The 17015-nt window shown below is 32.6% G+C and overlaps 2 protein-coding genes across 5 annotated transcripts; both read left to right on the forward strand.

Annotated features, from left to right (window-relative positions):
• Positions 1-7200: 7200 nt before the first annotated feature.
• On the forward strand, positions 7201-11795 carry LOC144556494 (putative protein phosphatase 2C 60). Of its 4 annotated transcripts, none has more exons than XM_078304859.1 (5): positions 7201-7467; positions 7850-8286; positions 8748-9115; positions 9464-9700; positions 11389-11795. In XM_078304859.1, exons 2-5 carry the CDS (start codon positions 7974-7976, stop codon positions 11641-11643), a joined length of 1173 nt encoding a protein of 390 aa, XP_078160985.1. In that variant the 5' UTR covers positions 7201-7467; positions 7850-7973; the 3' UTR covers positions 11644-11795. The 4 variants fall into 4 exon arrangements, with proteins under 4 accessions (XP_078160985.1, XP_078160986.1, XP_078160987.1 ...); XM_078304860.1 differs by lacking the exon at positions 7201-7467 and adding an exon at positions 7478-7573; XM_078304861.1 differs by lacking the exon at positions 7201-7467 and adding an exon at positions 7583-7646.
• Positions 11796-13712: 1917 nt separating this feature from the next.
• Positions 13713-16131, forward strand: LOC144556986 (Pseudouridine synthase family protein). The gene is made up of 7 exons (XM_078305505.1): positions 13713-14098; positions 14179-14322; positions 14407-14673; positions 14794-14993; positions 15081-15159; positions 15571-15746; positions 15863-16131. Exons 1-7 carry the CDS (start codon positions 13763-13765, stop codon positions 15975-15977), a joined length of 1317 nt encoding a protein of 438 aa, XP_078161631.1. The 5' UTR covers positions 13713-13762; the 3' UTR covers positions 15978-16131.
• Positions 16132-17015: the final 884 nt, after the last annotated feature.

The following is a 17015-nucleotide window of genomic DNA, read 5'->3' on the forward strand; positions in this document are numbered from 1 at the left end:
TAAAATAAAGAATAGATCATAACAAAGAACAAGAATATATAAAATAAAACCAACTAAATCATAACAAAAGTTTCAAGTACAACCCTATTCAACCCTAGAAAAGCCCTTAGCCAGTCATGGCTAAGACACAAATGAAATCAAAAGAATAAAAGAGTTCCAAAAGAAAGAAAATAATAAAACCGATTGATCAATGATCTCTTCTCCCTTCTTCTCTCTTCTTGCTTTTCCTTGTTTTTCCTTGTTCAAAACCAGAAATTATCTCTCTAAAAACGTCCTTAATATGTTCTACAGATCCCCTTTTATAACCCTTGTAAAACCTAGAAATAACTAACTAAAAATAGCAAATTCGGGCTCTGAACCGCCTTATTGCAGGCCGCAATAAAAGTTCAGAAAATGCTGTCTGGAAGCTGGCTCTGTCTGATAATGTTGCGGCCCGCAATAACTTCATTTCGGTCCACAATAAATGTGAAAGATGCTCCAAATTTCGTGTTGACTTGCTACAGATCACCCGTTTTGCTCTGTTAAGCTCCAAGTACTTGATTACATGCAAAATAAACATAACTAGGGAAGTAACTTGAACTTTTGGACATTTCTAACCTACTCAAACCTAATTTAATCAAAACTTGGCTTAATTTACATAACAAATCCTAGGTTTCAATAGATACAATTTTGGCTTATCAGTTATAAAAATATTTTCAAATAGAACCGGGTTATATTGTTATTTTGTGCATTTCTTTTCATATCATCGAAAAAAATCATCATTGTTCTAGTTCTTTAAAATATATTTATTTCTTTTCTAAATATAAAAAATGATTTTGCAGAATATTTGACTTGCATATTGTAAAAGCTACCCAAGGCAATTTTGTAAAAGGCTAGTTCTTTAAAAAGTATTTATTTCTTTTCTAAATACAAAAAAATGATTTTGCAGAATATTTGACTTCATATTTTAAAAGCTAGTCAAGGCAATTTTGTAAAGCCTTTTGCAGGATTATTGGAATTGTGATTTTTTTTATTCCCTTGTGTTTATCCAGACGCCTCATTATTTGTGTATTCATTTGATAATTTCCAACTTGATTGGTTCCTTTGACCTTTAGTCTAGACACAAGTAAGGCAAGCGTCGATTTAAGTTTCTAGAATGAATCAGTTGACTCAATTCTTCCTTTCCCATTTTGTCCTTTCTAAAAAAAATATTTTAATATTTTTTATTTTGAGAAATTATCCAGTGCTCTCGCATTCAACCTTCCATTCTATTCTCCAAGTTCAGTTTCTTTCTTTGAACTTATTGTTCTACACCTAATTTTTTTAACTTACTTTTTTTTTCTCTTTCTTCCGTCAAAGAAGAAATTATTCATTTTTTTCTATATCATCAACCACTCATTATATTGCACGTTTTTAAAGGATTTTTTTCTCCTTCATTCAAACTTGTTCATATTTTCAAATATCTATAAGAAATTTTATAATATAAAATTACAAACGTTTTATACTCGATTTTCTCTCTCAAATGAGGACTGTATTGAAGTATTTTTTTTATTCATAATCAAATGTAGACAAAGATCCATATTTTTTTTCAAAAGAAAAGTGGTTGTATAATATATTTGCTCCCTTTTTTTGTATACTACGTATAAAGACTTGTTATGTTAAATATAAATATTTGTATATATAAATATAAGTACTTGCATGCATCAGCTGTAAATACGCTAGCAACTTTCTAAAAAGATGATCTCATTCAAAAATTATTAGTTGAAAAATTGAATTGAAAAATTCTTTGACGAGTGACGACTATTACCACGTCTTCTTATCAATTCTCCAAGTTCAGAATCTTTCTTTGAACTTATTTTTCTACACCTATTTTTTTTTAATCTTACTTTTTTCTCTTTCTTCCATCAAAAAAGACATTATTCATTTTTTTTTTCTATTTCATCAACCACTCATTTTATTACATATTTTTAGAGGACTTATTTCTCCATCATTCAATGTTGTTCATATTTTCAACTATCTACAATTTTTTTTATAAATATAAAATTACGAACGTTTTGTATTCGATTTTCTCTCTCAAATGAGATCTATATTGAAGTTTTTTTTTTTTAATCAAATGTAGACAAAGATCCATATTTTTTTTCAAAAGAAAAGTGGTTGTATAATATATTTGCTCTCTTTTTTTGTATACTATGTATAAAGACTTATTATGTTAAATATAAATATTTGATATATTATATATAAACATTTGTATGTATAAGTATAAGTACTTGTATGCATCAGTTGTAAATACGCTAGCAACTTTCTAGAAAGATGATCTCATTCAAAAATTATTAGTTGAAAAATTCTTTGACGAGTGACGACTATTACCACATTTTCTGATCAATTCTCCAAGTTCAGTATCTTTCTTTGAACTTATTTTTCTACACCTATTTTTTTTTATCTTACTTTTTTCTCTTTCTTCTGTCAAAAAAGAAATTATTCATTTTTATTTCTATTTCATCAACCACTCATTTTATTACATGTTTTTAGAGGACTTATTTCTCCTTCATTCAATGTTGTTCATATTTTCAACTATCTACAATTTTTTTTATAAATATAAAATTACGAACGTTTTGTATTCGATTTTCTCTCTCAAATGAGATCTATATTGAAGTTTTTTTTTTATTCTTAATCAAATGTGGACAAAGATCCGTATTTTTTTCTCAAAAGAAAAGTGTTTTTATAATATATTTGCTCCCTTTTTTTGTATACTAAGTATAAAGACTTGTTATGTTAAATATAAATATTTGATATATTATATATAAACATTTGTATGTATAAGTATAAGTACTTGTATGTATCAGCTGTAAATACGCTAGCAACTTTCTAGAAAGATGATCTCATTCAAAAATTATTAGTTGAAAAATTCTTTGACGAGTGACGACTATTACCACGTCTTCTGATCAATTCTCCAAGTTCAGAATCTTTCTTTGAACTTATGCTCTAATTCGTAAATATAATGAGAGAGAAGAAGAGAATGACAGTGAAACATATCATTACAATTCTAAAGAAATGGGTTGGCAGAACTTTTTGAACATTTTATTATTCAATAGATATATTTTGGTTAAATTTTTATTTAAGTTTTAACTTCAATTTGCTAATTTGCTAAGAACAGTTCAACTTTAAATTGTGCCAAACAAATTTTTAATTAACATAGAAAAAATGTTTCAATACAATGTCAATCGATTTCATGATTATAACATATTTTAATAAACATAGTTATAGGGATTGAGTTGCAATTGTGTACTCGGTAAATTAATGAGTTTGAATTCGATTAGCTATTTAAACTCAATTGGTGTCCTATCCTGACAAAAATTATGAATCCGCACCTGTCTACATTTTAACCTATAAAATCTAAAAAAAAAAAAATTAACTGCACATGTGGTTGTCTACATCTTAACCTATAAAATCTAAACAAACAAATTAACTGCACATGTGGTTTGACGATTAATCCACCTCTGTATATTGATCTGATATAGAAGTCAATGTTGATTTGAAGCTTGTGTCGTTATATTCTTTAAAAATTAAGCGGCGTACAGGATAGATAATTTTTCTTTGATATGACTAGCAGTCTAAATCACGTAAATAATATCTATAACCGAAAAGATGATGGAACCACTTGCATCTTTTTTTATGACACCATATTACACCTTACATTTTAAAGTTTAAACAGTTGATCTAAACCATTCAACGTGATGAATATATTAAAATGCGCTTGCAGATCAAATTTTACATTTTTCTGAATTTTTTTTACTATTTATTAAGATGAGTACAAAAATTAAATGGTAAAAAAATAACGATTTTGTAAAATGCTTAATAAATAGTAAACAAAATTCAGAAAAATATAAAATTTGATCTACAAGCGCATTTTAATATATCCATCACGTTGAACGGTTTGGATCGATTGTTTAGACTTTAAAAACTTTGAAAATGCAATGTGTAATTCAGTATCACCAAAAAAGAGTGTAAGTGGATCTCTCCTCTTATTATATTAGTATTATTCATTATTCACCCGCTACTGTTTCATTACTGGATAATTTTAACGGGTAAGGATCGAGTAAGATAAGGTAAATTCTTAATGGGTATGAGTAGAGTATGAATAAGATTAATTCTTAGTTGGTATAGATATGAGAATGCTCCCATCCTACCTGTATCGTACCGATTGACACCCCTACCCGCCTCCAGGCACTTATCCAAAAAGAAAAAGAAAAGAAAGAAAGAAAAATCTCATCTCACACATCATCATAACAATTGCGTTGTTGTCGTGTAAATATATTTTTATCAATGCAAAATTGTAAGATGACAACTTGCCATTAGGGGTGTCAATGGGTACGATACGAATAGGGTAGAAGCATTTTTCATATCCATACCCTACCCTTACCCATTAAGAATTAACCTTATCATAACCTATCCTTACTAGTTAAAATTATCAGATAACAAAACGGTAGCGGGTGAATAACGAATAATACTAATATAATAATTAGTTTTATTATATTTTACAAATAGAACATCAAAACTCATTTATTTCACACATATACAATGACATTACTAATAAAAAAATAAAAATAAATGTGCAATTAATTTCAACTAAATTGTATTTTTTTATAAAACAAGAGAATTAAAAAACAAGAATATATCTTCTGACAAATTTAATTATTTAATTAAAGAACAAGACATGCAAATAAAACATAATGTTTAATATTTTTTTTTTTTGCAACAAAAACAATACACTAAATAACAAAAGTACTAAGTGATTATTGTTCAAACATCATTATATTATTATATTTTATATAATTACTATTGTTCAAACATCATTATATTATTATATTTTATATAATTACCCCATAGGGTAACGGTACCCGTTTAGCTAACAAAAAAAAATCCTTACTCGTACCCATACCCAATAAACTAACGAAAAAAAAATTACCGTCTTATCCAATACGGTACAGATCAGATAAACGGTATAAAGGATATCATTAACATCCCTACTTGCCATCTTACCTTAAAAAAAAAAAAAAAACCGCGTTGTTTAGTGTGATCATATAATAGTAGATATGGAGCTTTTGTCTTTTACTATATAGCTATAAAAAACATTATCCAATATTTTGGAGCTTTTTTCTTTTAATATATTGCTATAAAAAGATTTTATCCAATATATAGCAAGACATACGATACGAGTATATGACCAAGTAAGAATGGACTTAGCCGTCTAAATAATATATTTTTTTCAATGGCCATATATATTATTGCAAGCTATGTCATATACAAAGTAAGGCTTGGGTGCTATGGATAGCATAGAGGGCTACGGTGCTACGGCTCAATATTCGAGTTTTAAAAATTCTAATGGTCGATCCGAACCGTTCATCTTATTCTCCATATTAATATGTATTTTGAGACCAAATTTTACATTTTTTGGAAATTTTTTACTATTTTTTTAGATAGGTAGAAAATCAAATATATGAATGGTGTAGAATTTTTTAGATCAAGTGATTTTCTACCTAGCTAAACAAATAGTAAAAAAATTTCAAAAAAATATAAAATTTGGTCTCCAAACACATATTAATATGGAGAACAAGATGAACGGTTCGGATCAACCGTTAGAATTTTGAAAACTCAAATATTGAGCCGTAGCACCGTAGCCTTCTATGCTATCCATAGCACCCAAGCCTTACTCGTCATATACAAATACTTATGAAGAATGGACCAAGTAAAAAAATTACAAAAAATACTTTATAAAAAATTGATAAAATAGACGAGATTTTTCAATGGGCATTGTTTATTATGAAGCATGTCATATAGAACACGGTTTACGATAAATTTATATAAGTTTGTCATATGCAAGATCTGAGGGTCTATTCGGCTGTCAGATGAGAACATAAGAATTTGAATTCAAGTCCAATTTAAATGACATAAATAGAGAAAAAGAAGTAAGAAGTATATAAATGTATTGATACTTAATTACATATAGGAAAAATATACACTCCAATATTCAGTTCACTAAAAACACATTTTTAATTTTTATCTACTGTACAGTTAGCATATATTATAATGAATCATATTTGAATTTCATTGCTTAAATAATTAGCATATATTACTTAAATATAATTTAAAAGAACGAAAACAAGAGCTAATCGAAATAATTAGAAAACAATTTATTTAAAATAAAAAAATTAAATTAGAAATTATTTTACAAGTTTACAAACCAAAAAAAATGGAAATAAATCTGCTGCGAATTTTTGGAATCGCAGGGACCCTGTCTTTTCAAATCAAACCATCCATTTGTTTCGAGATTCGTGCTTAAAACCAACTATTTTTAAGATCTGTGTATTCTAGAAAATGAATAGTTTGATTTAAAAAAGCAGGTCTCTGCGATTCCAAAGAATTGCAGCAGATTTCTTTCCACCAAAAAATAGAATTGAGAGTACTAGTATGTTTCTAGAAAGAAAAAAAAAACACACAATTTAAATGCTCTCCGAACTTATTCATCGTGTAAAACTTTGCATCGCTTCTATTGACCATGTTACAAAGAATTGATATTTTATTTAAAAACTATAAATAAAAAGATTTTACTAAACCAACTTAATTGCTTTGTTTTCTAAAAAAAATAATAAGAGATGTCATTTCAGTCTCTCTTTTTTGGGATCGAATTACCATTTCGATCCCAACTGTTTTTACAGATTTTAAGAAAAAAATACGTTGAAATATTGTGAAAATACCTCGGATTGAATTGCCATTTCGGTAAAAAAAAAAAAATTCAGGACCGAAATAGCATTTCACTTCTTATGATTTTTGTAAAAAAAAAAAAAGATAATCATGTTGCTTTCATAATTTTTTTATTTTTCAATTATGGTTTATAAAAAAAAAATTCAAGAACTGATCTCGTAATAATTAATATTTCAATACATACACCGCACGCCAAGTCGTTGCGAATCCGTATCACCCCAGGTACCTGAGGTGCAAGCCACAAATCTAGATCGTTCTTTTCATGTGGCACGAATCTGAGAGCAGACCCCCACAGTTCCAACCTGTTTTGGATTGAATTTGATCCAATTGGAATTAATCTGGACCGTTCATGTTTTTAAATTGTACTTCAGGTACCTGGGGGAATACGGACTCAGTGATTGCTGGGAGATTTTTAGTGTTGTATAAATCATAGAGGCATAGACACAATTACCCAATCTAATCATCAGGGTAATATAGTCATTTCATGTCTGTGGAGATTTTCGGAGTTATTTGTTCGCTGTCTAAAGCAAACCCGACAGCCCCATCTTTGTTTCTCCTCCTCCTACTTAACGAGAAAGACCTCACGCTGCCCCCAAATCTCTCTTCCGATCATCACTCAAAGCCACCTTTCTCTGTCTTTGAATAATCGAATTGGTCAAAATTCAAATTTGAAGAATCAGTGCTTCACAACGCAAACTACAAGGACTAATCAGCGTAACTCGGAAGGTGAGTCTGCTGATCTTTCTCCCAAAACCAAAACGCAGCCAGTTGGGTTGAAAAATCGCTTAGGAAACGATCGGGGCTGCCTATAGATAGATTTTCCAAAACTATGGTATGGTAGCAACAATGTACTGACTATTGCTTGCTAATTGCAATGGTAAAAGATCCTAATTTTAGTTTTTAAGGCATGGCACTTCACAAACCTATAGAATTGGGGGTTTTGTGCACTGGTTATATATAGTAAATTAATACTTACCATTTTAAATATAGATGCTTTCTACACCGACAGTATCGATCAGGTCGGTATCTGTACAAAGTACAAACCAATAGCTATACTGCTCTATACTATGTATATTCTCTGAAAGTATGAACTTCCATCTTTTATCAGGAAAACATTACATAACACTGGGAGTGAACTGCGACGTAACAAAGACATCCGAGAAAACAAATAAAGTATCTACCTCTGAAATCACATGAGAAACAGCAGGTGGGTCGCAGTAGGATGAGGAGATATGTGCACGTCACTCTTAAGACTCCTCAAGTCCTGCTGGCTGCCATCCTCAAGCCGGCTCATTGGCTCAGATGGGGCCGGTCATCAGGACGGCCTGCTATGGTACAAGGATACAGGTCAACATGTTAATGGCGAGTTCTCTATGGCTGTTGTGCAAGCGAATAGTTTACTAGAGGATCAGTGCCAGGTCGAATCGGGCGCACTCAGCTTTATGGATTCGGGCCCGTGCGGAACGTTTATTGGGGTCTATGATGGGCATGGCGGTCCAGAGGCAGCTTGCTTTATCAATGACCATCTTTTTAACAATCTTAAAAGTGAGCTCTTCGTTATGTTTCTTTATACATCATTGAAAGATTTTTCACCTAGTCCAAGGGTATTGTCGCAACCTTACCTGTTTATTCGCAAAGTTTTTTTTTTTGGGAAACATGCCACTTAGGCTGATTATTTGCAAAGTTATTTACATTTAGCTAAATTTGGTATTTATAGTTTGGAGATGTTATGACAATTTTGGCCTTCTCCTTTCTTCTTCTTGTTTTTTTATTTTTATTTTTTCAAATATCATTATCTAGCTCTTTGGTTTTGACAAATCAAGTCGAATGCCATGTCATAAGTTGGATATTATTTTTATGTTATATTGCACCTTTCGGTGTTAATGTGTATGGCAGTTGCATTCAAACAAAGGGACAGAATTTATGTTATACTGTCAAAGATCAAACACGCCCTTCTTAGCTAACATAACTTCATAACCTAAATTTCAAGTTTTTCCTTCTGGCAGGATTTACCTCAGAACAGAAAACCATGTCAGCAGAGGTACTGAAAAAAGCATACCAGGCAACTGAAGATGATTTTTTGTCTCTGGTAACGGCAGAATGGCCGGTGAAGCCACAGATAGCAGCAGTGGGGTCGTGCTGCCTGGTTGGCGTGATTGCTGGTGGGGTCCTCTACATCGCTAATGTGGGCGACTCCCGTGCTGTTCTCGGTCGGGTCGTGAAGGCCACCGGCGAAGTCCTCGCCATGCAGCTTTCAGCTGAGCATAATGTTGCGATTGAGTCAGTTAGAAAGGAGCTCCGGTCTATGCACCCCGATGATGATCAGATTGTCGTGTTGCGGCACAATGTTTGGCGTGTCAAGGGCCTTATTCAGGTAATAATGAAAGAGTTTTAATGCATCCCATATATTCCGCATTTGTATACCACAGTAAGTGTGTTACAAAACTGTATAGGTTATTGTGAATGACGTATAGGTTTGGATTTGTACGACTTGTTTACAGATAATTGGGTGGTTGATGGGTAGATTTCATGTCAATTTAGTCTTTTCTTTTGCTTCACTGACCTTTGTTTAGCAGTTCGGCTTTAGTTAAAAATAGGTAGAGCTGTTGGTGCCTTTTTGCTCATAATACCAAAGAACTGTACAAGTAGGAAATTGAATGCATTTTGCAAAGAATCCTAAACTAAGCATGTTGGCTTAATTGTAATCACTTTCGTATTACAGGTTTGTAGGTCCATCGGTGATGTATATCTAAAGAAGCCAGAATTCAACAGGGAGCCACTGTATTCAAAGTTCCGCCTCCGTCAGACTTTCAAGAAACCGATACTAAGCTCGGAGCCATCAATAATTGTGCAACCATTGCAACCGCATGATCATTTTCTAATATTTGCATCTGACGGCCTATGGGAGCACCTTTCAAACCAAGAGGCTGTTGACATTGTTCAAAATGGCCCTCGCAATGTAAGTTCTTAGATTTCTATGGTATGAACAAATCAAAATGCTTTGAGTGGGAACCTTTAACATGTTATTGAAGGCTTTTGCAAACTGACCCAATATTTTAAAAATATTTCTCAATTTTTACTGCAATAACAAATTGTAGCCCTAACGACCACATTTAATATTCTTTAGGTTGTATGCAAATTACAAGTAAGGCCAAGTCAAAATCATTAAAATTCTTGGCCTTTTCATACTAACAGCTTGTTTGGATGGAGAGTATAGGAAGGGAGGGGAGGTGAAGAATAGAAGGGAATGGAATGGAATAGAATGGAAGATTAATATACTTAACATTTTTATGTTTGGATGATCAATGAGGGAAAATAAATTTAACTTTTCTTTCCATCTTGTTTCTTGTTTGGTTAATTAAAATTATAGAAGGTTAATCAAATATTTTTAGTATATTTGACTATTATACCCTTTACAATAATGTGTAAAAAGAAAGAAGAATATAAATATAAGTTTCTGTGGTATGTACCGCATGGCCTGGTGTGTCAAGAACAATGTTGTACCAAAAAAATACATATGTTATATACATCCTCTGTGTGAATGCTCAACCCTGCAAAATTAACAGCTGGGAATAGATACCACATCAATTGTTTGTCGAACTAAAACTGGTCTTGCTAGAAATGTATGTTGAACTTCTCATGACCAAAAAATTTGTTCTTAATGAAACCATATCCAACTTATTTACTGAATTTCATTCTCTGGTATAAGTGTTGAGTACAGAAGCTTCAAATTGTAAAAGAAAAAAAATAACTTGAAATATTAAAGTAGTGCAACAATAACAATTATAAAAGAAGGTCAGATAACAACAAAAAAAGAGAGCAAGGCCAAATATTAATTCTGCAGATCATATTTCACGGAAGACCAAACATTTATCAGATAACAATAGTATTTCGTATTTATTAGGTTTTGACTTCCCCTCCCCAACCCACCACGAATCAATATTATGGATCATACTAAAGTTCGATATTATAATTAAAAAAAAAAAAAAAAAACTAACCTGACCAGTCAACTAGGATGGCTATGGTGGCTGCTAGCTAGGTCTATGGTGAAAAAAAGTTGAATGATAATTATATAGAAATAAGATATACAAAGACAGGGCATTTGTGTCATTTTTTGTGAAAATATTTGCTACACAATTTCTTTCCATCCGTTACACCCCAATTTGGTAAATCGATTCTATTAATTACAGTTACACAAGGTTAACCCTTTCCCCTTCTGTACCCCTCACCTCCACCATAATTTTGTCAACCAAACACGATTGGAGGTAAAGTTTTTTATCTATTCCATTCCCTCCCCTCCTCTACTCTCCATCCAAACATGGTGTAAGTTAATCAAATTGCTTCGCAATGTAACTAACATCTAGATGCTTAGCTTGATGTTTTGTTCATTTAGTTATAAAAGGGAGATTTGGTTCTGCAAATTTATTAGACTTACCGAATGTACCTTTGCATGCTACTCTGAAATTGGTCTTGTTGTGAATTATCTGAATAATGATGGTTGTTATATAAAGACATCAAAGTTATGGGTACCATTTGCACAAGAGCCTTATATGTTAGCGATAGGCTAATTTGACCATCCTGACAATATTTTAAAGCAAGTAGAAAATTTGCAAAGCTAGAATTGAATTGATATATATAATCATACAGGGAAGTGCAAGAAGGCTTATAAAAACTGCAATGCAAGAGGCAGCCAAGAAAAGAGAGATGAGATACTCTGACCTTAAGAAAATCAATCGTGGGGTCCGCCGGCATTTCCATGATGACATAACAGTTATTGTAATATTTCTTGACTCAAATCTCATCAGCAGGGCCAACTTGAACCGGGGCCCGGTGATCTCAGTCAGAGGAGGCGGTGTAAACCTATCCGCTAGTACAGTTGCATCTTATTCCACGTCCATTTGACACTTTTTTAGTAAATTATGTTTTGGAAAGAAAGCAGAATCGTACATGGAGGAGTGGCTTGGCAGTTATGCTTATGTTTGTTTTAATCTTATGCTTAGTGTATCCAAATTTTTATGGAGAGAAATAGCAAGTGTATGTGTTGTTTATTTGTACTTCATACAAAGCGCTAGTTTCCGAATCCTGCAGTTCTTTTTGAAGGCCCTTGAATCAATTTAATGGTTTTTAACCCAACATGGCTGTTGTTAGTAGTGGTAGCAATGTAATCTCTTAACAAATTTAGTTTACTTCTTTAACATATAAAAAGAGGGTTGGTGAGGATAATTTTAAAATCTCTTTTCAAATGACGTGTTTAAATCACTTAAACTAATTTATTTTATGAGTGATGTGTATACATGCAAAATTTTAAATTTTTTGAATCATTTAATACATAGTCAAGCGGTCAAAGAAATGAATATTTAAAAGTTATTTGAGTGTTTTTATTTTTCATTATGTTTTTGGCCATTTGATTTTATAATTTATACTAAATAAATTTTAAAATTTTGTATGAACACAAGTTCGTGAAGTAAATTGATTTTAACAATTTAGATTTATTATTTTAAATTAATTTTTCGAGAGATTTTGAAATTATGTTCATCAATTATTCTTACTAAGCATAGCATATATTAGCTTATTGGAATCACTGCTCATTAATTGTGAATCTACAGTGACGAGTCAGTGACCCGTTTCACCTATGAATTAGACCATTGCGCCACAAGAGATCGTCTAAGATATAAAAACCCACGGTATCAAAGTACCAACTTAGAGATTTTTTTATAAACCATAAATAGAAAAACAATTTTGAGGGAACCAGCATGATTGTTTTTTTTTTTTGAAAAATCACAAAGACCGAGTGGAGCATTCGGTCTCCACTTTTTTTTTTCTCCAGACTGAATGCTCCACTCGGTCTCACTGTTTTTTCAAGTTTTTTCAACTTTTCCGTGCGGCAAACGGTGTGGCATATGTTTTATGTATATGTATAGAGAGTGACTTGAAATTTTAAAATCTAAAAAGTCGATCCGAACCGTTCATCTTGTTTTCCATATTAATATGTGCCTGGAGACCAAATTTTACATTTTTCTGAATTTTTTTACTATTTATTAAGTCACTTCGAAAATTGTTGATCCAACGGTGGCTTAACAAAACAGTAAAATTAGCAGCCACCGTTGGATCAACAATTTTCAAAGTGGCTTAATAAATAGTAAAAAAATTCAGAAAAATGTAAAATTTGATCTCCAAGCACATATTAATATGGAAAACAAGATGAACGGTTCGGATCGACTTTTTGGATTTTAAAATTTCAAGTCACTCTCTATACATATACATAAAAGGATTATTCGGATCTTATGTGGCCGAATCTGTGAAAAATTGAAAAAAATGGTGAGACCGAGTGGAGAATTCGGTCTGGAGAAAAAAAAAAGTGGAGACCGAATGCTCCACTCGGTCTTTGTGGTTTTTCAAAAAAAAAAAAACAATCATGCTAATTCCTAAAAATTATTTTTCTATTTATGGTTTATAAAAAAATTTCACCAACTTACCAAGAGTTAGTACATTTCAGTATTTCACATTATCCAATGCCAAATTAAATCAGCAAATCCACTCGTTTCTTCATTAATACTCGTCGAATCCAATGCGGAACCAGATAATTCGAAACAGCCTTCATAAAATAAAATCTGAAATACAACCAGGGTGTGCCACTTACTGAACTCAAGTCTAAAACCCGTCAAATCAGTTTCAAATGAATGAATTCGAAACGTTGAAACTCGTCTATCTTACGAGTAACGAGTTTACATGTGAAAATTTTAAACATTCAAATTAATCTAGTATAAAGTCAAGCGGTCAAAATTAGAGTTTTAATAAATTCATTTTTTTTAAAAAAAATACTACTTAATTCTATGCAAAATTAAAAAAAAATTATATGCAGACACATCACTCGTAAATTAGATGAATTTTAACGATCAGATTTGTTATTTGATATCAATTTGGATTGATCTAACTTAAGAACACCTTAGTTCTACTCGTTAAATAAATAAAAAAATGGCTTTGCGACTTCCATCTCATCCCTCAGTCACAGAGGCCTGAGATGGCACAATTCCTTCTTACAAAGCCGATGCTCTCTTTTCAAACCGCCGCTCTGGTTTCTCTCCCTTTCTCGCTTCCCTTTCTCCGTCGAAACACTAGAATCCGCATTTCAAACTCCCTTCTCTCATCTCTCGTTTCTACCTCTTCAGTTGATTATTCGCCTCCAGTCAGAAGCAAGTATGGGGGAATTCAGCTGGAAGAGACGGTTGAGACTGGGTCGGAGAAATCAAGGCTCGACGCCTGGATCTCCTCTCGGATGCATGACGTCAGTCGTGCTCGGATCCAGTCCAGCATCCGATCTGGTCTTGTCACTGTCAATGGCCGTGCTGTAGATAAGGTTCAATCATCTCTCTTAATTCTTTAATTGATAGGTTTTAACTTAGTAGGTATAATTTGTGTTCCTTTTCTCTTGAGAAGGTTTCATATATTGTCAAGGGAGGAGATATTGTAAGCTGTACTGTTTCTGAGCTTCAGCCTTTAAGAGCCGAAGCTGAAGACATACCTTTGGATATAGTCTATGAAGATGAGCATCTGATTGTGGTGAACAAACCTCCTCACATGGTAAAAAATTTATGAAACTTTTTGTGACTTCTTAATGGTTTGCATTTGTGTTAAATTGACTTAAAAGTAGCTTGTTCTGTACAGGTAGTTCACCCAGCACCGGGGAATTTTAGTGGAACCTTGGTGAATGCAGTTCTTCACCACTGTAAAGTTTCGACCTTTACTTGGCTGACAAATAGTGGAAGTCTTTCTGAAGAAGGTGCTGATTGTTCTGATGAAGAATTAGATGTTTTCCATGTTGATCAGTTCCCAACTGAAGGTAATGGGTCTCGGGTCAGTGAAGCCCTAGTTCGACCTGGTATAGTTCATAGGCTTGATAAAGGGACTAGTGGGCTTCTCGTAGTAGCCAAGGTAAGCACTGTTTAACCAATTGGTTGAATAATTATGTTCTCTGAAACCAAAATTTGATTGAAATTCACATATAAAGTACTTATTTGTGCGGCTCGATTAATTGATGAGTATAGTTGACAGGATGAGCATGCTCATGCACATTTGGCAGAGCAATTCAAGCAGCATACAATTAAAAGAGTTTATGTCAGCCTGACAACTGGTGTACCTAAAGGCCATTCAGCGCGGGTTGAGGTACCGATAGGCCGTGACCCAAATAACCGCCTTCGCATGATTGCTACTCCAAGTTCATCTAATAGAAATGCACGCCATGCCGCTAGTAGGTGATCCATCTTCCTGTCTATGCAAAATTAATGTTATCATAATGATTTCAAGAATAAATTGGACTGTTAATTTTTAATTGTTTCAAGGTATAAACTAATGGAAGTTTTTGCTGGTGGTGCATGTGCATTGGTTCAGTGGAGATTGGAAACTGGCCGTACACACCAGGTAATTGAACATAGTAATCATCCTTTGGGTAAAAACATTTCAAGATTTGTGTATTTATGTTAATTATAAGCTAGCATTGATAGTAGGTATAATATATATGGACAATTTGCTTCTTTCAAGTGGGATCTAACCATTGAATCATATTGCTTTAAGCTATGAGGAATTCTTTTGATTTGTCATATTTTCAATTATTTTTGCATTGTTGTTCTTTTCTTTTATATCGCGATCAATTGACCAAACCCTTGTACAAGCAAACCCAATTTGTTCATTTGGGCTGTGACAGCTTCAAGTCTAATTAGCGTAATAAACTAAATTTGAGCTCATAATCTTTATTGTCGAACGCCATAATCTAGCTTTTGAGAATATACATTGCTGTTCCTTTTGGTAATAAATTTGCTTGTTAAATATTAGATAAGAGCACATGCCAAATATATAGGAGTGCCATTGCTTGGAGATGAAGTGTATGGAGGGACCAAAAACATGGCCATATCTCTTCTCAGAAGGAAAAACCCTTCTCATTTCCATGATAGCATCTCGGAAATTGTATCGAAGTTAGACAGGCCATGCCTTCATGCTCTATTACTTGGGTAAGACAAGTTAATTCCGATATATAGAATTAGTGGGTTCACCTGATTATATCCCCCTGCAAAAGTACGTCTATCTAATAACTTAATGTTGGGTTTAACCAATCTGCCTTTTTCAGATTCAAGCATCCTTATACTGGAGAGTTCCTACAGTTTTCACGGCCCCCACCTGATGATTTTTCTGAAATGCTTGATTTTCTTGAAAGCATAACAAAAGGTGGAAGTGAGGGATGATAATTAAGCGTGTCCGAAGAAGGTAGAAATGATTCAACATGAAGCTGAAGTAACTTAGATGATAGTTTCTGTTGGCACATGATACAAGAGCAATAGGGATCTAACCATGATCTCTGAAGAGCTTTTTTTTACTTTTGAGGCAGTTATGTTAGGGGTAAACAGTCAGATACATATCAGATAGTGGTCTTACTGTATTTGTATCTGTTGTAATTTTTTGGATACGGATACGGATCGGATATCAGACGGATACAAATATTTTTCATAATTAGTTTGTTGCTTACAAAACATCTATTATATTATTAAAATATTAGTCACTAATTATGTCATAGTGTTATATTGTTCATCAAAATATATATTTATATGCAATTTAATAAATTATTGGTACAATATGCAATTTAATAAATTAATTTAAGAACATATAGCACATTTGTTGTGGTTTAAAAGTGTAAACGGTCGGATACAGATTGTTAAAAGTCTTATCGTATTCTTATCCGTTATAATTTTTAGGTAATTTTCTGTCGGATAGTTTAGGTAATTTTCTGGATTCAGATCCAGATAAAATCGGATAATATCCCAAGTTATATGGAATGGTGCTCGAACTTCGCGATATACTTGGCTCTATGCACCTCATTTTTCATCACTTTTGGTGCAAAGCTATTCTTATTCCCATGTGACAGGTCTAACTGATGATTGTTTTGAGTGGAATTAATCTGATATCCATGATTATTGCATGTTAACTTTTTCTGGACGGTATTTAATCGTGCATTGGAGTCCGTGCATTCTAGAGAATTTAATAGTGAATTACGGAAAGGTAGCATTGAGCATTCTCGGTTTTCACAACAAAACAAGGGTATGAAAAGAAGGAAAATTATTCACGACTGCCGACTAATAAGAACGCACCATTTCAGCACGCAGCAAGCAATGAAGTGTTAATCATGTATAAATTTAAACACAATTCACACTTGTCAATATAGCTTGTACAAAACTCCCCAACGATTTGTTAATAGGCCTCTAAAAAACACGCTCGATCAAAATATG

The sequence above is a fragment of the Carex rostrata genome, chromosome 7, assembly GCF_964058835.1.
Source record: "Carex rostrata chromosome 7, lpCarRost1.2, whole genome shotgun sequence".
Lineage (NCBI taxonomy): Eukaryota > Viridiplantae > Streptophyta > Magnoliopsida > Poales > Cyperaceae > Carex > Carex rostrata.